At 39.3% G+C, this 24,428-nt stretch overlaps 1 protein-coding gene across 3 annotated transcripts in view; it reads right to left on the bottom strand.

Annotated features, from left to right (window-relative positions):
* BICC1 (BicC family RNA binding protein 1) overlaps nt 1-24,428 on the bottom strand; it is a 207,755-nt gene that overhangs the window by 141,059 nt on the left and 42,268 nt on the right. For 2 of the 3 annotated variants that reach the window (XM_042854730.2, XM_005307461.5), the window contains exon 2: nt 12,048-12,094. The exons of the other annotated variant lie outside the window; for it this stretch is intronic. In XM_042854730.2, coding sequence (XP_042710664.1) covers nt 12,048-12,094 — 47 coding nt within the window. The remainder of the gene's footprint in view (nt 1-12,047; nt 12,095-24,428) is intronic. 3 annotated transcript variants of the gene reach the window in all.

The raw sequence follows: 24,428 nt of genomic DNA, 5'->3' as shown, positions 1-24,428 counted from the left end.
ATTTTCCAGTAATTGTGAAGCAAATATCTGGCACAAGAAAATGGATTAAGCATCTTTCTTTCACAATTATAATGGATGATGAACCCAGAAAGAAAAAACAAGTTGTACAGAACACATTTGCCTTGAACTGCGATGGAATGAAACAGTCATACTACCCCAAGAGAATTTGACCCACTGCTACATATGGAGGCTCTAAAACTATTTTTGAATCGTCTGTAACACCAAATGCAAGTTGGACCCTTGCAGTGAGGAACATGTGGGATCCCGAAACATTTGAAGGTCTGCCTGGAACTCAAAGAAAAAGTCACTAGATGTCCACACAAAAAGACAACAAGGAGTCCTTGTGGCACTTTAGAGACTAACAAATTTATTTGGGCAAAAGCTTTCATGGGCTAGAACCCACTTCATCAGATGTATGGAGCGGAAAATACAGGAGCAGGTATAATACATGAACAGATGTGAGTTGCCTTACCAAGTGTGAGGTCAGTCTAACAAGACAATTTCAACAGTTTCACTAAATACTACTCTGTTTGCCCCCACAAAACCAACTCCTGTCTGTATGTTCTCATTTTGAATTGTAAGCTCTTCCGGGATGGGAAACATCACCTTCCTCACTGTATGTGAAGTGTCTTGCATATCTCTAATGCTACATAAATAATAAGCTTCTTGAAACAAAACTGGACTTTTTCTGACAAGTACCATTCATGTTTATAACGCCTGATCCAGATGCCATTGAAGTCAACAATAGACAGACTCCAATTGACTTCAGTGGCATCTGGATCAGGCTCATGGTGTGGAATAAATATGTAATACTGTGTATGCCAAGTTCCATAAACATCATTTACATGAGAAGTATATAGTTAAACACCAACGAATTATTCATGGTTATCATTGAGCTGCACATCAACAAGCATTGTAGTAGTTGCAGCAAGAGGGAGCTCAGATCATGAGGGAAATCTGATACTTTACTCCAATCGCATCCATCATCTACCTAGCTCTCTTCACATCATTATCAACGTTGAATGCTTTTAAACAAGGTCTAATCAAACTATGCAGATTAAGAATTATTGCTAACACTATGGTAATTTGAAAATGATTGAAGGTGTGTTCTTTACTTCTTTTCTTATAAAGTAATGTTTTGATAGAAAAAGCTCAGCAAATGTCAGTCACAAACAGAATTTTTCAGAAGTTCTTAAACATAAAGGAACAGAGGATTAATGGATTGATTGATCTATTTATTTTGCAGTTTTAACTGCCTGCAGACATAGTACAGAACAAAGCTCAATGGAAGGCATCTCGGGTATTATCCCAAAAGGTATCCAACAAAACTATCTGCATGGCCACAAGAAAAAAAATGTCACTAATATACCAGAACACATTGTTTTTATAAGTGGCCTATTTACAGAAAAATTAATAGCTGTAATGTACAAAGATTCTGTTTATTTTACATCCTCTCATATCTAATTAAGGATAGGAAGAAATGGAACTTAAACACAGCCCGTAACATGCCCCCTAGTAACATGGTTGTGGATGCCATCTTAGCTTGCTCTTTGTAGCCAAGTGCCCCATGGTGGAGAGAGAATGGTAGCTTATTCTACAAACACAAGGTCCGTTACCAATACTATATTTCTGCTAAATTTCTCAACAGTGAAATAATTCATGTTGATTTTTAAATTGTCTTCATTAAGCCCCAGCATTAAACCTTCAAATTACAGGTGAATGGTGCTGTTCACACTTTTAAGAGCTATTGTTTCAGTAGGAAGATGGAGGTGGTCAGCACTGAACCAGCTCACGTTTGATAGATTACCTTCATAACCGCACTAGAAACTTCAGTTAAATTGAAAGAGTAAATTTTGCAGAAAATGATGGGCCCATCAGGGCACAGATTATAACATAACATCTTCAACTGACTCAGTTCAATCCCTGCCTGTTGAGCATGGGCAGCACGTGAGCTCCCCATTTGCGTACGCTAGCCCCCAGCCCCATCCCTTCTGCCCTCCACCGGAGCTCTGAACCCCCCCGCTGCAGCCGGAGGAGCCCCGCCCCAGCTGCCCCAAGTCCCAGCCCAAGTTCCAGGATGCCGGTTGCCCCGCCCCAGCTGCCCCAAGCCCTGGCTAGCCCAAACACCACCCCGCCTGCCCCGGCCAACCTGAGCCTTAGCCAGATTTGTGGGAGAGGCTGAGCAAGGGCAGGAAGAGAAGCAGCACCACGAGGGAAGAGCAGGACATGGGAGCGGGGCCTCAGAGCGGAGCATGGGCAGGGCCACACCTGGCTGTTTGGGGAGGCTTAGCCTCCCCTGACCTATGATACCCGCCGCCCATGCTGTTGAGCCTTGTCACAGGAGCTTATGGGTTTCCTAAAACTCAGACAGCTATAGAAAAGAGGTTTGGTAGGGGTTTAACTCCAAGTAACAATCCATTAGCCGTTTGTTGGGCCATCTGCAAAAAAACAATGCTGTCTCACTCCCTCCAGCACTGACCTTCTCTTCCCCTACATGCAATCCTCCATATCTGAAGCTCCTGACATCTGCAACAGCCTTCCTGTGTCTCTCCCCCCCATTGTCTCAGTCATTTCATCATCTCAGTCATTTCAGCAGTCAGCTGAAAATATCTCTCTCCCCTTCCCACCTTTCTTATCTGTGTTTTGGAGAGTACAGTTTATATGGAAAGACACTGTAAAAAACAAAGTTGCATTGTACTGTACACATGATATACCCATCTGATCCTAACATTACTACTCAAAGTTGCAGAGACAGGCACTTCCCTCCTCCACTCTTCACAAGGCCTATGCCAATATGCCCGCTGAGAAAATTCTTATTAAAGACATTTTAAAAAATGCATTACATACTACAGCTTTAAATTTATATTAAGTAATTCTCAGAAAGTATCCTAAAGCCTTTGTACTGAAACATGTTGAAATGCCACTGATCACTTTCCTTCTTGACCCACATAACCTGAAGTACACATGAGATACTTTACATATCCCTCCACAAACTTGGCTTTATTTATGTCACATGACAGAAAGGAAAAACATTAAGACTAATTAAAGGAAACTGGACAGACAGTGAGTAAACCATGAACAACTGCCCAAAGAATTGTAAAAAAAAAAAAAAAAAAAAGAAAACTAACTCTGAAGATAGTTTCCATGTGTTTTGATTAGATACAGTATTGTGTGCAAGTAAACACACAAAACTTGTAATTTTTTTTAGTTAAACTTTTCTATAAGCCACAGAAGATAGATTGAATAGGATCAAAGTAGTCTCATCCTGCTATATGAACAAAATAGCCATATTTTATAGGATGATTTATTAATATCCTTACATGCAGATCCTACATACAGAGATAAATCAGGACTCACTTCCTAGTAGATTAACAATCTTGGTAATGTCTTAGAAACAAATCAAACATTATAACAAATGGCACTGACTACTGTACAACTGCCATGAGGTTCATTACAATTACAGTACACGTAGGCAGGCTTTATTTATTTTAATAGTGTGACTACCATATGGAAAGTATCCAAATACAAAAGCCAAATGTGTAACCTAATCAACCTCCCCACCCAGGAAATAGTCTGTGTAGGACTTCAGAGACCGTCAGCTATTTTGTACAAGAAAAAACAGAAGTGTGGAAAAAAATAGTGCTGTAAACTTGATGAAATGCATTACTGCAGCTGAGCTTTGTTTGCCGGGTTTAAAATAAACTGAGGTAGGTTACAATGCAACCTCAAGGAATAATATTCATTGCTGACACATCATTGTCCTTCATACATGCTAATCTTTTGAAGTGAAATTTGGGAGTCAATGTGACAATCAGGGTCCAGACACCCCTCAAGGGGAGAGCAGAAGGTTAAAACCCCCAAAATGAGCAGGTGAACCAACTGATTGCATATTGTATTATTGTACTAGAAAACTATGCCAAGTAAGGACTTTTATGAAAGCTTTTAATGTTCTGTACTTGATGGTCTTTGTGAGATATGTATGCAAACTGTAGTTATGAACCTATGTACACATATAGAAAACTGTGCTCATAACCCAAACTACACCTCACAGCTGGGCATCTCCCAAACCAGCTGTTCCCAGGAAACTAGCTCCAAGTAACTATCCATTGTCCAGCCAGGAAAAGACAATGATGGGCCATTAGAGTTAATAGGGAGTGATTAAGACATCCAACTATCAAATCAAGAGGAAATTTCCCCACTTTGAATAGTCATGAGTTATCATGGACAGAGAAAAAAGGAAAATACCTTTTAAAAACACACTTAGGACAGAAAGTGTGGACCCAGACAATGAGGGACAGTCTCTATGTGGGAGGCTGTCCATGAACACTAAATCCCCACCACATTTGGGGGTAGGGTGACCATATTTCCCTATGCTGAATATGGGACACCCAGTAAAATTACTCGTATTCAAACAAGTTCAACGTCAATCAATCAGAATTATGCAGAACAAACATTCAAATTAACATCAAGTTGACTGAGCTCCTGTTGAAAAGAAATACTGCGTAGTAGGATTATTTTTATTTACCCATCTTTAAAGCTTTAGGATTCACACGGGGAGAGATGACACCACAAACTCCTGTACACCTCTCTCACACGCAGGAGAGACAGGGGGGACGGACGACCGACCTGACCCTCCCTGCCAGGCGCTCTCCACCCTCTATGCCTGGCTGAGCCCCCGGGATGGACTCACCTCTCCTGGTACCAGGTGCCACGTCTTCCCGAGGTGACACGTGGGGGGCATATATGGTCACATGCCCCTCCTCCCCCAGATTTCTGCCAGGGTTCACACCAGAATGTGGCCCCTAGCCGCAACCTTTTGGCGCTGTGCAGGAGGGATGGGACAGGAGCTCTTCCAGCCGCAGGGGAGGAAGGGTAGAGGAAGGGATGACCGGGTCCTGTCCTTTGCAGAGCTCAAATCTCTTTCCCTCCCCATCCCTCCATGGTGGCTGCTGCCTTGTTCCTTCCTGCCCACACAGTGTTGAAAGGCAGCTAACAACTCCAGGCTACTGCTGGTCACAGACATAACCCAGCTGCCTCCTGTTCCCCAGCTATAGTGCAGGCAGGAAGTGGTTAGGCCCTAAGGATGCATTGTGCACCAGGGCCCAGGGAACCTGACTGCAGGGCAGGATGGATAAAAATCAATTATTTTTAAAAAAAATCGGTTTATTATTTAAATAGGAATTTTTTTTATTTAAATCGGATTTTTGAGGGAAAAAACCCTATCTAAAGATAGTTTTAATTAAGATACATTATAGCTCAAAGATATCCCATCATGGAATAGATAATATATTCATGTAATGTTTAAGAAAAGTTTTGTAAATGACTTCCAATAGTTCATGGATTAGGGACCCAATCTTATGGGGTTCCACAGGCTTCTGTATAGATTATTTAGTTTAATCTTTCTATCTACCCAATGGGACTCAGTGCTCAGTCTAGAAGATACCATCAGAGATGCTTAGTTTTGCAGTTCTCAAAGTGTGGATTTGTGTCTCCAGAGATAACATGCTTGTTAACGCAAAAATGTTTTTAAATAAATAAATAATATATAGAGGTAAGAAATAACAGACTTCAACTCTATTGTCCCTCTGCAAATTTGTGTACACAGAGTCTATCCCTTACTTCTCTCTAAAAGTGCAAATTTTCAAAAAGTCCAATGAATAGAAGATTGTTGGGGGTGGAATAGATCTGGACAAGGAGAAGTCTGGAGATAAATGTGAGAAGCGAGGGACATATGCTTGTTTTCTTTAAATAATACATGCTTGCTGTTGAAGAAAAAAATCCAGAATACTTTATGTTGTTGTTTTAGTTAAATAAAACAATTTAAATGTCTGTCTGGTGATGTTCTCCTCCAATACAGCATGGCAAGAAAATCCTCCAAATATTAATAATTAACTTGTTGAATTGGAGATAGTTCACCTCCCAATGACTTCATAAATATTTGCTTCAATTACCTTGGTAAATGAAATAACCAAACAATCATTCATTTTCTGATATAGCTGTAAAACTAATCTGAAAAGTTTTCAAAATAAATCACTGTTTAAAAATGTATATTGTGTACCTTCTAAAAACGAAACCTACATCTATCTCTGAGTTGTGAAGAATATGTATTAAGGTTATAACAACCAACAAGAATGCACTTTTCTGTAGAAAACCATGATTAAATCGAGTCTTCCTGACTAGTGATTTAAACCATGATTTAAATCAATTTGATTTAAACCAAATCCACCCTGCTGCAGGGGCTTCAGCAAATCTGGTCAGAGAGGTGACTCAGTAGTGTGTCTAAGGAACAGAGCAGTTCCACATGCCCTGGAGGCAGGACCCGGGGGGGGGGGGGGGGAGGGAGAGAGAGGAAGGAGGGGAATGTGACTGCTGTGGAGCCTGCAGGGTTGGGGAGAGAACAGGCTGGAAATCGCTTTCCCCTCCCCGGCACTCCAGAGCGTAGCTGAGGGGCAGAGAGGCTTCCCCGTGCCAGCACTATGCGGGGCTTTGACACAGGCAGGGTTTGACTCCTCCTGGCCAGTGCACCAGGCCAGAGGGTCTTGGGTTTTCCCAGGGCGCTGGCCCAGCCAGAGGCAGTGGGGGAAGGAAGGAGCCTGCCAGCCAGGCTGTTGGTGAGCTGAGCACTCCGACCAGGGGCTGATTCTCCGCACAGTGATGCGAGCGGGACGTGCCATGCCAGGGGGAATCTGGAGGAACAGCAGGGCGGGGGGGAGGTGGGTGTGATGGGGTGAAGCAGGGAGAGGACAGCAACAGGGGGAGCACATAAAGGGCCAATGGGTGGACAGCAAAGGTGACATGTAACCGGCCACTGCCTGGCCCCTGCCCACACTCACCAGCCCCCACATTACACAGCCAGTACCAGCCGGAAATGAGACAGGGGACAAGGCCCTGCTGAGCGAGACCCAGCATGCAGCAGGAGCTGTGCTGATACACTATGGGAGGAGCAGCTGGCCCCGCGTGCTGCAGCTTTGCCCCGCCAGCAACCTTGCACACCCACCCACATCGTAAGCCACTGGACCCTCCCACTCACCGCTGGTGGGCGGGCAACTGGCGAGCAGGGATCCAGCCAGTAGCAGGACCCACCTGTACTGATGTGGGGTGGGGGGAGGAGGGACAGAAAATACGGGACAATTTGACCATTTTTGAGAAAAAGTCAGGACACCTGCAGGAGGGCTTAAATTAAGGACTGTCCCTTCAAAAACGGGTCGTCTGGTCACCCTATTTGGGGATATGCAATTAAACTGTTCAAAGGCAATAGGTAAAAGTTTTATTAAAACAGGGGTTTCATCTAATATGAAAGTGTAAAACCTGAGATTGCTTATTTTCTGTGTCACTTATGTATATGTTTGCTTTCCATTACTATTTCATCTCTGAATGTGTGGTTTTTCTGTTAAATAAACTGTGTTTATTTTTACCCCCAAGCTGGTCTCTGGTGTGTAAACTATGTGAAGTGTGCACACCAAAGGAGGCTGGAGGGCTGATTTCACTCCTTCAGGATTGATGAAACAGAGGGAGACAGTCCAAGTATCTGGGAGGAGGCTGGACTGGAAGGGCTGTTGGTGTCACCTTGCTAGGAGAAACTGGGCTGGTGCCAAAATGAGACTTTGTGCTTGTGGGCAGGCTATTGGTGTCAGGGAATTGAACCATAGCTGAATAGCATAAAAGCCCCTAAGGTTACAGGGCATTGGTGACAGAACCCGTTGAGCCTTAAAACGTCACAGAGTGTAATTTATATTATTTCAGTAACAACCATGAAAAACTATTCTTTCTGGTGAAATATGCACTTCAAATCACTAAGTAAACTGTGTGTATATTTTTAATCAAGTTGCTACAGAATTTCTAAATGAAGTTATATAGCTCAAACTGTACTTAGCCACAAGAAATCTTTACTCAATTTACATCCCATTCCACATCTAAAGGAAAACATTCCTTACAAATTCTTTCTACTTCTATTACAAAGAGAAACAAACAGAACATGGAAAATGTGGTGTTGTAGCTATGTTGGATATTGTAGAGACAAGCTGAGTGAGGTAATATCTTTTACTGGACCAACTTCTGTTGGTGAGAGACACAAGCTTTTGATCATATACAAAGCTCTTCCTCAAGTCAGTCTCTTACAACTCTCTCATCAACAGAAGTTGGTCCAAAAAAATATATTACCTCATCCACCTTGTCTCTCATGGAAAATGTGCCATTCAGATAAAACAAAATGCGTATCTGCAAATGCAATATAATGTAAGGGGGGCGGGAGAGAAGAGTTACTGAGATAACTTGCTTTCTCCAAATGGATTGCCTTCACAGAGCCATACTAAGATCACATGCCCTACCATGGAATGATTTCAAAGCATGCATTGTGGAAGCATGGCGAGGTCCTCCATTCTACAACCACGTGAATACAAGTCCTTATTCGCCAACTGTCCCTTGGATCCTTTATAACCCTGACACAGCCAGGGCAAAAGATCACATCAATAGGTATCCATAAAGGTAATAATACATGTAGAGAATAGAACTTACTTCAGTAACCTACCTCTTTTCACCTTTATGATACTTTCTTTATAGACTCCCACAAAAGAAACTAGCTAGCAATGACAAGGAGGCCTAGGGGAATTACTACTAATTGAAAAGTGAACAAATGTACTGCTTCCCTGCATGGAAAATCCAATCTGATCTGGACTCAAAAGAATATTTTTGGAAAGTTAAGAAATTAATTCTAGATAGCAGCTTTGTGGAATCAATCAGCATACTGCAAAGGGATTCTGCAGAAGCTGCTGCTCACTGTGGATAAAAATTGATAATTGTATTTAATAAAACAGATTTTTTAATATAAATTAAATACAAGTTTATATTTAAAAATGAACCTATTCAAAATTAAAATATGAAATGGTGAAAAGCTATATTAAAGGCCTAAATTTACTATAATCTATTAAAATCATTTAAATTAAATTAAAAGAGCAATATTAATACTGTCTATGGGGGGAGGGATAGCTCAGTGATTTGAGCATTGACCTGCTAAACCCAGGGTTGTGAGTTCAATCCTTGAGGGGGCCATTTAGGGATCTGGGGCAAAAATCTGTCTGGGATTAGTCCTGCTTTGAGCAGGGGGGTTGGACTAGATGACCTCCTGAGGTCCCTTCCTGATATTCTATGATTCTGTGATTAGGCAGTACATGTTTGCTGCTGAAGTTAAACAGACAGTCAAACCACCAAAATGTTGGAAATGACTGGAAGCAGAGGTGATGCGTTGGGGTCACATGCCCCTTGGCTTTTACTAAGCATGCTCACATGGACTAAGTATGCCCAGTAACACTGCTGAAGCTGGCTACCCTCACACTGTCCCCCGCCACCAACTATCAGCAGGCACGGTCATCTCTCCCTGGAACCAGAGATTGTTGAAGTGCTAAAACAACTTTTGAGAGCAGTAGTCTTTTCTGCATGTGCAGGGAGGATATTTTCTTTATTTCGGTTTATTTAACTAGTTCAGTTCAATGATTGTTCATTCAAGTTAGTTCATACAAAGTTAAGGAAGCAACTAGTAGTTAAAAATACAGAAAAGCTTGTTTTCATCTTCCAATCTATGAATAAAAAGTAGGCATGAGAGGATAAGTCTGGATTGTACTAGTATTAAGGTTAAAACCCATTTCTGATCAAAGCTTGTGTATGCGTGGAATCTGTAAATAAAAGATTAGGCCACTATTAACCTTTTGTTGCTGTCCAGTAATTTTCACTCCTAAAAAAAATAAACCCATTTCTTGAATCTATCATTCACTAACTTCTCAGCAAGAGCTTCAAGTTCTGGTATATTTATTAATCAGGTAGAACCAAGAAATCATAGAATATTTATATATCAACTAGTTGTATAAAAAAACGTCATGGACTAAACAAGTTCCAAGCAATTTCCAAATCAAAGATTGTTTGACACTACTTGTTCTCTACAGTACAGACAGAGTACACAGCAAACTGAACCTAAAAGCATCAGGACATATAGACCTCAATTAAAATAACATCCATAAAACTGTTTACAACTGGTCTTGACAAAGTATTTGCATAACTCACTTTAACATTCATTTGCTACCCATTTTCTTCTCTTTGTGGTTCATATGCTGTCAGAGTTTTTTTAATCTTCTATGGTGTCTCAGCAACTGTCTAACCACATGCCTTCACTGTGAGACATACAAATTTCCTTCTTAGAGACACTCAACATATCTTAGAAGAAAACTTGTTCTCAATCATCTTAGAATCTAAGTTCCAAGTCCTGTCAATGTTTGAAACTGCAGTGAAGCATTATACTAGTCTAAGTGCTGGTCCACACTAAGCCCCCAGTTTGAACTAAGATACGCAACTTCAGCTACGTGAATAACGTAGATGAAGTCGAAGTATCTTAGTTCGAACTTAAAGGTACTTACCGCGGGTCCACACGTGGCAGGCAGGCTCCCCTATCGACTCCGCCTACTCCTCTCGCGGAGCAGGATTACCGGCGTCGAGGGCGAGCACTTCCGGGATTGATTTATCGCGTCTAGACAAGAGGCGATAAATCGATCCCAGAAGATCGATTGCTTGCCGCCGAACCAGCGGGTAAGTATAGATGTACCCTAACACTACTAATGCATCTTAAGGGTTTTTTTGTTTTTTTTTTAAACACGTTAGACTTCACATCATCATCTAATAAACCTCTAGTATTATAAAATAGATTATGGTAATAATGTATAGTATGTTTTATATAACAAGCCAGAACATTGTTCAATCTGGATAGAAACATTTAAATCTGGAGTAGCTGGAGAGGACATGTTGATACAAATGATCAAACACACAACCATTCACGTGACAATAAAGAAAAAAGTCTGCTATGCAGGTCTACAGCCACCTATTTTGTTCAATACTTAGATGGACCATCGCTGTTTCATGCAATATTACAGAAACCAAAGGCATGTGAAAGGTCTAACAAATCCTGGCCCCATTGAAGAAGTCAGTGGCAAAACTCCCACTGGCCTCAGATGGGCCAAGATTTCGTCCTTTGAATATTCAGGATAATTGTTGCCATTTCATGGATGTTCAGTTATACCTTTTGTTCATGACACTCAAAGAGCTGGACTGAATGTGACAGTAACAAGGAAAAATATTTATCTGTAATTTTGTTTCTTTGAAGGTATCTCATATGATTATCATTCAGGGGGGTCATGCTGCCAGTTCAAGACATGACCGAATTCACCTAGCTCTAAAAATTATTGACCCTAAAATGAAAGCGTACGATCTTCTCCTGTCCTCACCCATGAAATACAAAGGCCAGTTTCACACCTCTAGATGACGCTGTCTCATCCTCTGGGAAGTTTCTCTAATTTCATGGAAAGCAAAATCTTCCCAAAAACAAGTCAGCTGATAAAAATGAACTATAAAGGCATGGAAAGTTTTGGAACTCAAGAACATTTTGAAAGACTTAAGAAAGAAAAATATTACTTCCAGAATAGGACTCCTCATAACTATCTGAGAATATACATTCTACAGCATATTTGGGAGAAAGGGGGCAATGATGTTCAGTTACTTAGGTAGTCTTCTCTCAGGGTGATGTAACTCAATTGAAGAGGATAAAAACAATATTGAGAATTCTGTTCCTCAAGACAACTTGACAAACAATGCCTTCTGTATTGCTGCTGTTTGTTGGCCTTCATGTAATTTCATCTTCCCCTCACTACGTATTTACATCTGTCTAATAATGGGCTCTGAAAGAATGTATTTACAGTCAAACTTACTATACTGTTTACTTTGTGATACATACCCTGTAATAAACTGAGATTAAATCTATTATATGCGATACATATGATACCAAATATACATTCTACTAAAAAACTACGGTAACAATAAAAAAAACATGTTAATAATCACCATGGCTAGGAAACTAAGGAATATTGTGGAAGTTACATCAGAATATTCATTAGAGAGTGCTCTAAACTAAATATCAATTTCACCATAATTTGAAGTATAATTCTTCCAACCATAATGTACTGAATTACTGTACTTATCAAACATAGGATTGTAACAAAGAGGTTTCTTACCTTCTGAAAAAAATCTTCTCCACTTTTGCCTTTGCCCTCAGCAGCAGCTGTAAATAAAATGATATTTATTAACAAAATAAATCTAAGAAATAGATTTACAGCAGCCAACTTTTAATATTATTTGAACAGAGTACTACTGAAATATAAATTCACACACATGCACATTTATTTCACTTTAACATTTCGCACTACTGTGAAATCATAACCAATCATCTTCAACTACTCATTTTTCTTATTAAGTATGCAAACAGGGCTTTGGAGCAGAGCCCGGAGCTGGAGCGCGGAACAGCTCTGGAGCAGTGGAGCTGCAGGTTTTTGCCTGGAGCTGGAGGAGAGCCGGAGCACAGCTCCAAAGCCCTGTATGCAAATAGCTTTCATAAAGAGGGACTAGTATCTAGAACAATGAGTTCATGCAGTCCATTATCTCTGGAAACTTAGGCTATGTCTGCACTACCTCATAAGTCAACCTACACGAATAACGTAGCTGGAATCGACATACCTTAGGTCAAGTTACCATGGGGGGGTCGATGGGAGAAACTAACCATTGACTTACCTTACTCTTCTTGTCGGGGGGTAGAGTACAGGGGTCGGCTGAAGAGCGATCTGCTGTCGATTTGGCGGGTCTTCATGAGACCCGCTAAATTGACTGCCGGTGGATCAATCTCAAAGCATCAATCCCAGCTGTAGTATAGACATAGCCTGAGATTCAAGTTCTGGCAGAGGGCTGTATTTAGTTCCTATTGAAACTAATGAGAATGTGTTCAGGCTCTTAATTTAAAAGTGAAGATTTATTTTGTAGCCTCAGTCTAATCATTCATATCATGCAAACACAGTGATTGATTCATTGGTCATCTCTGCTCAAAAGAAGTCTAGGGCCAGAAAGACACAGTGTTTACAGGTCAATATTTGTAGTGAACTGCAAAGCAACAGTGACCATTAAGTTAAACCCTGAAACATGTTCAACACTACTACTAACTGGTTTTCAATTAACTATTTTTAAATGCTAACCTTAAAAAGCTTTTATCTTAAATATTTTTATCCTTTATGTAATCCTCTTGGTACTTCCTGGTTCATTTAACTGTCAATATATCACCACAAATACCAGAAGCCTTTTTGAATCCTACGCAAAATTCATGGTATTTGTGCTGTGAATAAATGATGAAACAGCTACATTTATACAGTGAATTTCCAAGGTAAACAATTTAATTAAGTATTTTTATTTAACACTAACCGATTTCAAGGAACAATATATAAAAGCTTTTTATATATTTGTGACTTATTTATGCTACAACTTACCACAAAACTTAAAACACACTGGATATTCCAGAACAAAGTTAATTATTCCCAAACATAAACACTTAGTTAAGAAGGAATTCCCACTGGAACTACATGCTCCTTAAACTTCATTACAATGTTACAGTAAAAACTCTAAACGGTCATTCTGCTTTTCATGTGAGTACTGTTCACATAGAGAATGGAGATCCAATACTCCGACAGCCTACCCTTCTACTATGGAAGAGAAATTACAACATTTTTCATCTCTCTCTTCAGTATTCAGAGAACACTCTCGCACTACATGACAGAGAACCGAATCTAAAAAAATATTACATATTAGAAACTTGTATTATATGTATTTCTTTCAACATCTCAAGTTGAGAAAGACACCACGCTGCAGATAAAAACCAGACACATGTCTTTAACAATTCAGGTCACAGGTCTCAAAATAACAAGAGAATTTAGTCTCACTACTTCCCCCAGACTAACAAACTGAACTCTACTGAAATCTATTTCATTTTCATTTGTGATTAAGGATGTGAAAAGTTTCTCAATTTATTGTAACACACCTAACATCAACACCTAGTACTGAAAGCATTAAGCACATTAGAAATGCTCATGTGCTGATATAGAGTGCACAATTAAGAGTGAGTGTGGTATTGTAGAGGTGTGAGATCTTGAGAGACATGAGATCTTGAGAGACATGAGATCTTCATTCACAGCTCATTGTACAATACCTTGACATCCAGGGAGAGGAAGAAGCTGAAGATTGCATGACATTTTTTGAAGGAGAAATGGATGACTCTCCTGTCTTCTCAGTCTTTGTGAGGTATTGTTGAGTTTATTAAAGTGTTACATTTGTCTATGCAAGTTAATACTCCACCAGTACGCAACACATACATTTATTTATAATATGTTTGAAAGGTGATATATTGTGACCCTAAGAGCCCTGTCATAACTATAAAGGGAAGGGTAACAGCTGTCCTGTGTACAGTACTATAAAATCCCTCCTGGCCAGAGACTCCAAAATCCTTTTCCCTGTAAAGGGTTAAGAAGCTCAGGTAACCTGGCTGGCATCTGACCTAAAGGACCAATAAGGGGACAAGATACTTTCAAATCTTGGGGGGGAAGGCTTTTGTTTGTGTTCTTTGTTTGGGAGTGTGTTCGCTCTCGGGACTGAGAGGGACCAGACATCAATCCAGGTTCTCCACATCTTTCTAAACAAGTCTCTCCTATTTCAAACTTGTAAGTAAATAGCCAGGCAAGGCGTCTTAGTTTTCCTTTGTTTTCTCAACTTGTAAATGTACCTTTTACTAGAGTGTTTATCTTTGTTTGCTGTACTTTGAACCTAAGACTAGAGGGGAGTCCTCTGAGCTCTTTAAGTTTGATTACCCTGTAAGGTTAATTTCCATACTGATTTTACAGAGATTATTTTTACCTTTTTCTTTAATTAAAAGCCTTCTTTTTAAGAACCTGATTGATTTTTCCTTGTTTTTAGATCCAAGGGGGTTGGATCTGTATTCACCAGGAGTTGGTGGGAGGAAGGAGAGGGGATGGTTAATTTCTCCTTGTTTTAAGATCCAAGGGGTTTGGATCTGTATTCACCAGGGAATTGGTGAAAGGTTTCTCAGGGCTTCCCAGGGAGGGAATCTAATTGGGAAATGGTGGCAGCGGACCAGAGCTAAGCTGGTAGTTAAGCTTAGAAGTTTTCATGCAGGCCCCTACATTTGTACCCTAAAGTTCAAAATGGGGATACAGCCTTGACAAGCCCCTTTATGCCAAGTGGCAAAGGAAGCACCCAACACACTGTCAGAATATTTACTCAATGTTTTGCAAGGTATCATACATAAACTGGTGACACACAAGTCATGAATATCACTGTGCGATGTACATATGGCTGCAGATAAAAAGTTGGGTCTGAGTGCTGGAAATATAGGTTCTTAAAACATATTGTGCAAGGAGTTGATAAACTACTTGACAAAGGAATGTGCATCTCCCTTTCTGCAGGGATCAAGCTAACAGGCCGATGAGAAAACAGCACGACTTAATTGCAAGCAAAGGACAATGAGAGCACATTTGCATCTTACACAAACAAAGGGATCAAACCAATCCAGAAAGCAAGTTGAGCGGAGGATGAAGAAGGGGCTTGGTGCCTGCACCCGGAAGAACAAGCAGCATGGAAGAGGAATTTTGTCTGGGTTAACTTTTCAAAGAATACATTTCAAATGTTTTCTGGGTTAAACAAATGGAAGAAAGGGGACTCCTGTGTTATCCATCACTGAGGGAACACAGGGATCAGCACCCTCCGATTCTGAGAATGGTGGATTCTCCTGCATGAGGAGCTAGAGATGCTGATAGGTCAATGTAAGTAAGAAAGCTGCTAAGCCAAAAAATATAGCCTGCTAAAATTAAATTTTAGACACTAGAAAGCGTGTGATTTTTGTTTATAACCATATCCGTCTCTTTTTCTCTTGCTTAGTATCACTTAAATCCATGTCTTCATTAATAACCTTGTGCCTAGTTTTACTATAAACAATCTCAGGGCCGTGTATTAAAGTAAAACATGGACCCTCAGCTAAACTGACAGGCTAGTGTGTGCAGTTTCTTTGGAGGCAGCAGACTTGGTAATTTCTGTGAACGATCAGTGAAAAGGGGACTGGACACGGCAAAGACACATCTCGGGGGAAGTGGGGTTCACTGAATGTTACCTACAAGGCAAGGTTTAGACTGACAGAGAGAGTCTGGAGGAGTTTACTGGTGAGACAGACAGACTGATGTGGGAGTAAAAGTTCCAGCAAAGCTCTCTTGCTGAGGCAGAAGGGTAACATAGTGGCTTACAGTTCTGGTGCCCCAAGTGTATATCATATATATAAAACAACATTTTAATTTATTTCTGATAAATAGCTTGCTATGTATCAGGAGATCTGGTCATGATTCTCCCTGCTGGGTTATCACACACAGAAGATATTCACAACTGTGGCTCAAAACATTATTCTAGAGGTTCCTTGTTTGGTTTTGTGGAGCGGGAGGATTTTAAGAGAAAGGAAAGGGAAAGAAAAAAAAACCTGACCCTATCCATCTTACATATATTACAAACTTCACTGGAGGGTTTATGAACTCTGTAAAGCTACTAAAGTTCACTTACTCAAGTCACAAAGTGATTTTGTTCGAACACACTTTCTCTCTCAAAAGACCCTCCCACCCTTTATAAGGAAGCAAGCAAGGGCAATATTCCAGAAAGATACAAATTTCTTAAAACAAGCTAGTAAAATGGAAACTTTTTGGAACCTTAACTGTAACTGTTTCAGCCAAGTGACCCCTATGGTCAAATAAGTGTTAATTAGTGTCTATAGGGGAAAAGTAGTTAGCTCACTGCAACCTAATCATACCCTCTTTTTCTAACCTATGCAAATCCTAAAATAATTGTAACCCTTATATGCCCTGACTTTTGAGAAATAAAATTCAACTTTAAATACTGCATTGTTAATCTCTCACTGCCCACTTCCTTTCAAGTGGCCTCCTACAACATGCATTACCGGTTATATTTAACACTCTTTCCCAACTTGTATTTAGCTCAGCCACTCTGATTTCCTTTGCCAGACCTGAAGAAGAGCTCTGCATAGCTTGAAAAATTGTAGTTTCCACCAACAGAAGTTGGTTCAATAAAAGATATTACCTCATCTACCTTGTCGCTAAAAAATGCTTTAGAATTTACTTCCCACAAATGTTCTTCCCACAGTAAACTATTTCTAATGTAAATCAAAAACACTGTCAACCCCACTTTCATTCAGAATATTCTTGAATTGCAGACCCAGGAATCCAAAGAGTGAGTTACTGCAGAAGGCGTAAAACAAGGAAACAAGAACAAAACCAAAAAAAGGCTATTTGGAGACACACGCCCCTTTAGAGCCATGAGTTTCCCTGTTGGGGTGGGGCTAATCATTATGAACATTATTCTTGTGGAAAAGGAAAACAATTCTATCTTTCTGCTACTCCAACAATAACATACTACTCTATCTAGAATCAAAAGTTTTACCAGGTCAGTAGTAACACATTGGCCTAACCTAGCCTTGTGTTGTAACTATAGGAACAGCCCATGTTTTTAACAAACGAAGGCTTCCATGCAATGAGCTACTCTTGATTGAGATATTGTTTAACTTACAAATATTAGTGTTAATTTTTTGCAATTAGAAGACGGAATATAAATTATTTATATTCCAGTATATAGTAATCTATTATCCCTAACAAAAGCAGTTTTCATATAACACAAAATGCCAGTAATAATTACCAAACTCCTGAAGCATGACTATTTAAATGTGCATAGTAAGCATTTCATATTTTAAGCAGTACTACTATGTTTATAATAATTTCCCTATGCCATGCAATATTTTATATCAAATTTTCCCTTTTCAAGAAATACAGGATCATAAATGTTCTGTCCAATAAAAATAGCAAGAAGTTGAACCAGGTGTTAACTATTATGGTACACATGAACTACAGGGTTTTGTCTATTTAATTACTGAATCTTGAAAAAACACAATTGTAAATTCTCCCTATATCATATGGAAAAATGAATTTGAATCTCTACTTTAAATGTTGTTTTAATTCTGAAGAGTTTTCTGTTACATTATAGGACATGTTTTAAAGGAATAAAACCCAAGATATACAGATTAAATTTAAGTTTTGTTTAAATGTAAAGTTACCATAGATTTTTGGTCTATTTCATACAGCAGTTCATGTCTTCATCATTTTTAACCCTTGGATATCAGGAGCTGAAATTTCTGGCCCATAGCACTTAATATAATATGCATTGATAGTAAAACTTCTGAATTTACCAGTAACCAAGAGTTCAATTTCATTTGATTATTTTTCCTTTTTCTGCATCAATATTCATTGCACTCTTATGAGAACAAAAATTATATGATTATAGCTTATCTATGCCACATGGAGGCAAGAATTTAGTGCAAGCAACCAGCTCAAATTCAGACAGAACGCTAAGAAAACTGTATCCACAGAAGTGGTAATAGTCTAACTGGATGTTATCTTCACATCAAGACAAACTAATCAATTTTATGGGGTTTGAAATAAATGGGAAATAATCTATTTGTAGATATGTAATGGACTTTTGACTTATTTCTGCCCTACCTTTCCTCACTGAATGAAATGAATCTACAACACACAATTCCCACACTACAGCCATATTGTGACACACTTCATGCTAATGAGATCCCCGACCTTTCTTCTAAAACTGCAAGAAGGGTGCCAACTACGTGGTGGTTTTTGTGATGTGTACACTCGTCCGTAAGGAAAAGAAAAACCCAGGCATATTTCACAAAACAGATACCAGATGGTAACAACTTTTTATTAGGCACCTGGGCTGAAATCAAACCAGAAACCTAGAGACAAAATGGCTGTGTGCGCAATTAACACAAAAGACCAAATATAACATGCAACACACATTGAAACCTCTTCAACATTATACCAAAGTACTATAATAATGTAATAATGAATATCCAAAGCAGAACACTTGGCCACCCAAGCAAATGGAATGACAAAGCAAGACTTTCTTGGGTAGGCTCTCCCTCTAACATCCAAAATAAGCAATTCCTTAATTGTATTAAAAGATGTATTAAAATTGTATACTAGGAGACTGGTGGTACATACTGAGAATTATTTGGTGGAGTTGCAGTGATATATTAATTCAAAAAGTAATCCATTGATTATGTTAAATATGGTCTTTTTAATGCATGGTAGATCTTTAGGGTATGCAATAGGCTTCACAACATTTAACACCAAAGCTTTCTAAAGTAGGTGCCTAAAATGAGACACTTAAATCCAATGTTGTACCTATTCTGAGACCAGAGGACTAAACCTGCACTTCTTATGCACTAAAGAAAAATAAAAGAGTATTACGTTGTATTAACAGGTCAAGGAACTCGTTAAAGAGCCAGAACTTAATTATTTTACATGTGTACTTTCTTACTCTTGTAGAAGAGTCAACTAAGTACAGCTGGAGTAGTTTCAGCTTGCTCAGAAAGGGGCAATAACAAGACTATTAAAACATATTTGGGTGAGTTGCATTGTATTTTTTTATATCAGAAATAATCTGATATGCAAAATATTAAGAAATTATTCATAAAAGATGGCCAGATGTGCTATAACTTTTTAGAAACTTATTTAACTAATATTACACAAAGCCCATCAGATTCAGAATACAGTGTTTTCTCACTAGAGTATTGTAATAAGGACTCCCGGCACCCAGGAAGTTTACTGTCTGTGGCTTTATTTAAAGCTTCTTAATATATGATGACAGATTTCTAGAATTCACTTGTTCCAGAAACACTGGGTTACTGATACGTAAAACAACTAGAGCAACTAACAGTCAGACTTCAGAAGATCTTCAATCTTGACACTACTCTACCTTTCTAGGTTACTTTCAATGGTCCTGACACACTACTCAAACAGTCTTAGAAATAAAACTGATAAATGCCTGCATCACCCAAATACATTGAATTTTAGCATAGGCAGATGCAGTAGTTTGTGTACTATTTATGATTTTTTCATTCTGCTCCTGTGAGTTCAAGCTCATTCCCAGGTAAACCACCATGAAAAAACCCTAGACTTGCTAATTCATAATAAAGAGAATTAATAAATATGAAAATTTCATTAAAGAATGAGCAGCTGAAAGAGCATGCTGTCGCACCGGTATAAAGTCACATGTGTGAAAAAGCCAAAAATGACCGAGAACTTAAAATTTAGGTGGTAACAGGCCACAAATCCCAATAATAATTTAACCTGGTGATATTCTTTAAAAAAAACAAAACAAAAAAACCCCACACTTCTCAGTCATGTTTCTAGCTGTTTCCATTGCTTCAGACTGACTCAACAGATGTTTTAAGCTTTAGAATGATGTTTAGGATTATGCTGTGTACTGGTGTGATGGGTTGTGTGGATTTGCACAGATAGCGAATTAGGGGTCTGGTGTGGAGTGAGGCTGTGTATTTGGGGTTATTGTATATGCTAGATGTTGCATACGTTGTTATGTTGATTGGTGTCTGGGTGGGACTGTGCTGGGAGATGTGCTGGTACGCTGCTATCAGGGGCTAGGTCTGTTTCATTATTGTGTGTGTTAGTCATGTTGTTGTGGGGGTGCTTTTGAAGAGCTATGGCAGTTCAGCCAAGTAAATTCACCACCTGTGCAGTATCCCTCATACAACCACTGAAATTAGGTGTAGAGTAAGAGTGGTGATTGGCTAAGTTAGTTCGGCTCTCACAATTGTTTAGGACTCTTGGCATGGCACAGATACACACATTACTGCAGCTGTACACCACATGGGTATAATTCATAAATTCAAAATGACTGGGAATTTAAAGTGCAGGGTAGTTGACTGTGAAACCCAGTGATGATTGAATCTGGTGATATTCTAAACAAAAAACTATCCTTGTAGCTGTTTCCATCGCTTCACACTGACCCCGACATTCTAGGCTTCAGAGCAATATACCAAGTGACAACCCGGGAATCGATAAAGCATATTACAAATAATTAAGAGCATTTTAAAAGAAGCTCAGAAAATTCAAAGCACAGAAAAATCCTCCATGGTGCTCTTTTTGCATCGCAACATGAAGGACAGAGTGAAAGACAATTCAGTATTCTGGTAACTATTATAGTACCATCTTCTTAAAACACAGGGTGTAGCCAATTATTTCATTTTATCATTCATTTGTTGTGTGTTATGTGATGTTATAATCAACTCATATGTGATGTCATATATAATCACTGTTTGCTAAATAAATTTAAATCGTAGGATTATAGAAGTACCAGATTAATCAGTAGTCAGAAGGGATACATTTGCATTAGGTATCTAAGTAGGGCTAAAACATAAGGCCTACAGGCTCAGGCCTGTAAAATATCAGATTAGCCATACTAGGCCACAGGCTTAAGAAAGACTTGACATAAGTAAGTGACCAAAAAATGACCCTATGCTACAAGATTATAGGAAAAGGTGCATCAAGGGGTCATAATGCGAAAAATTAAACTGTAAGAGTAATTTTGACTACAAGATACCCGGTAATTACATTTTTCTAACAATGCACACGCACACAGTGTTAGGTGTAGTCAAAATGACAAGATAAAAGAGGGCTCCCAGATTGGGTAAAATGAGTTCCCTACAGGAAAACTCCATCAGGAACTATCCCCTCTACTGATGATCAATTGGCAAGGCATTCATCAAACCTTAAGAACATTGTTAAGGATGTAAGTATGACTATATTTGTAACTTGTGCATAGGTCTCTAAGTATTTCTATATGCTTGGGTAATCATAACCTTAATTTTAACTTCAATAAAACCGATAAAGCAAACTAGACCTTGTACTTGTTAATGTATGTGTAGTCACTATCCTTGGGTCTTTAGAGACTCTAAATCTGAAGCAAGTAGCAGAGGTGACTTTCACTCTGTTGAGCTTGAAACTGCAGCCACCAGAGCCAAACTCACAATGGTGTAATACAACATTATTAAATTTAGTTTAAATAAAAGGCTAGAGGGAAACTTATATTTCACTGTCTCTTAAATGCCACTGCACACAACTCCAATAAAATAAGACAGTCTCCTGCCATGAGGAGCTCACAACCAGAAAGATCAACACATGTAAAGCAAATGGAACCTGTTAACATTTTTAAAAAATACCTAATCTCACTCTTCTCATCTACAGTAATGTACTTGATTGTTATTTGTTAGTGTATGTGGGTCTCATGGACAAAAAATGTCTAAGATAAATACTAAGGAAAGGGATGGGGACTTGGTGCAGACAGTAGAACTGAAGTTACATAACAAAATGAAGCAAAAACATGACTGGGAAAAGGAAAGAAAGGGCTCAGTGAAGCTTGCACTGGTGACAGAATACATCAAGAAGAATGGATATGATATGAAACAAGATCTAAGATGCAGGGTAGGTAGTGATGTGTACATCCTTGAAGGCAAGGAAGAGACATTTAAACTTGATAATGGTAGGCAGGAAAGAGGAAGATCTATCCAAAGAGAAGAGAAACATACTCAGATTGACAGGTGAGCAAAATAATTTTAGCTGCTGCATTTTCTAGAGTCTGGATAGAAATAATGTGAAAACCAAGAGAACAGAAGAAAACTGCAGTAATATACTGGAGGTGACCAGAGCCTGGACAAGCTTAACTTTCAGTGTATGGTGTCAGAAGTACTAGTAAGTCTTAACAGCTTCAACTCAGTGGGAAAAGAGGGGGAATTAAAAGAGGACCTGATGAGCAGTCCACGGTACTTGAAAACGTTGAGAGGACAAATAAGGAGCTTGATCGGGCAGCAAGTAATAGGGGATGACATACAGGAGAGAGATGAGGGAATGGACACAGAGTCAGGTGTGACAAGTTAGATGTGAGAACCTTTACCATAGAGATTATTAGCATGCATGGATTCAGCTGTCACAAAGGGATAGAAAGGGGAGGAAAAAGAGAAGAAACCAATGACAGATTCCCCAGAAGCCTAGAACCCAGCATGGGAGAAATCACCAAAGCAACGCTGAAAGTAGATGTGGAGCAACAGGAGGAAAAACAAGAGACAATGGCCAATACAATCCTAACAGTGTTTCTTCCACAAGCACAGAGAGAAACTCATTTGTAAACAAAATTTCCACTTTTTCACACTGAATTACCTTTGATCTCTTTCAAGACTTCATAATTTGGCAGCGACAATCAACCACCATGACCAAAACTAACCAATACAGTAAAGTCATATTACAGGCTATTGCCTTGTCAGAATATTTTAAACATCAGTTATTTTAGAGTTGCGTAACTGTAAAATCCATCCAGAACCAATAACTTAACAGACACCACTTGTACTATTTAAATATATTCTAACCTTTTTCTCATTTTGTAAAACAAATCAATCTCTAGCAAAGAAGCTTTCTGCCAAATTTCAGCATGGAGCAAATATTTACAGCCAAATTACAGATTGAAAACAGGCTGTGGGATAGGGGGTGCCTTCTCTCCTTTAAAGAGCCTCTACAGGAATAACTCATTCTTCAGGCTACAGACCTGGGGTCCTTGGTGATCTGGGGTGCAGCATGGCTCGAGATTAGGGATACCAGGTGAGGGTAAGGAAGTGAATGTTTTATTTCCTGCCAGCTCAGACCATGTGTATAACACTCAGGGCATGTCTGCATGGGGAAATAGACCAGTATAGTCCCATGAAATAATTCTTCCTTAAAAAAAAAAAAAAAAATCTCTCCTTTGTTTTTATGGAATTTTGTGCTAATTTTATTTTCTCCTGTCTCCGAGGGGGATGAAGATTACAGAGATAGGTCATCCTACACTCACATCACAGTAGCAGCTCCTGTCCTGCAGGGCTGGGCCTGGTTTCCCGGGCTGGGCATTGCACCTCAGCACACAGAGTCGCAGCGCCACTCCCAGGTTTGGCCTGGATGCCCTCCTGTCATGACGGAGGGGCAGCCAGGCCAAATTTGAGGGAGTGGCACTATGACCCCTTGCGCCAAGTCACAATGCCTGGAGCAGGGGCCCCACCCCAAAAGACAGGAGCTGCTACTGCAGGGTGAGTTTTTCATTTTATGTCATTTTATTATATATTATTTCTCATTTACGAAAAACATGGTACGGGCTCTACTTATAGTTATGTCAAAATAGCTATGTAATAATTATCCAGGCACAGCTATACCAAAGTAACTCCCTGGGTGGAAACCATTCTGGAATAAAAGTGACCCTATTCTGGAACTATGACTTGGCTTCCAATTTCCCCATGTAGCCAAACCCTGATTATAAAAGGCTCTCCTAAGGTAGCATCTTTAAGCAATCATACTAGAAATACATGCCCCTATCCAATGTAGCAAAGGTAATAAACCATTTATGAGGGTATTAAAAAGCATAGATTAGGAAGAGGCAAGTGAATACATCAGGCAGGAAGATTTGAGTATCTTATCCCAAATGTGTGCAAGGCAATTAATCTGCCCTATTAAAGCTATGCTATTAAACAATTTCAGCTATCTCTGTTCATCTTCTACATAGTCATTCAGGTATGCTGAAGAAGGATTTCAATTATCTATGATGGATCACTTATGAAGGAAATT

The sequence above is a fragment of the Chrysemys picta genome, chromosome 7 (assembly GCF_011386835.1).
Source record: "Chrysemys picta bellii isolate R12L10 chromosome 7, ASM1138683v2, whole genome shotgun sequence".
NCBI lineage: Eukaryota > Metazoa > Chordata > Testudines > Emydidae > Chrysemys > Chrysemys picta.
The sequence above is the reverse complement of the archived record's forward strand: the minus strand, read 5'-3'. Positions and strand labels throughout refer to the sequence as shown.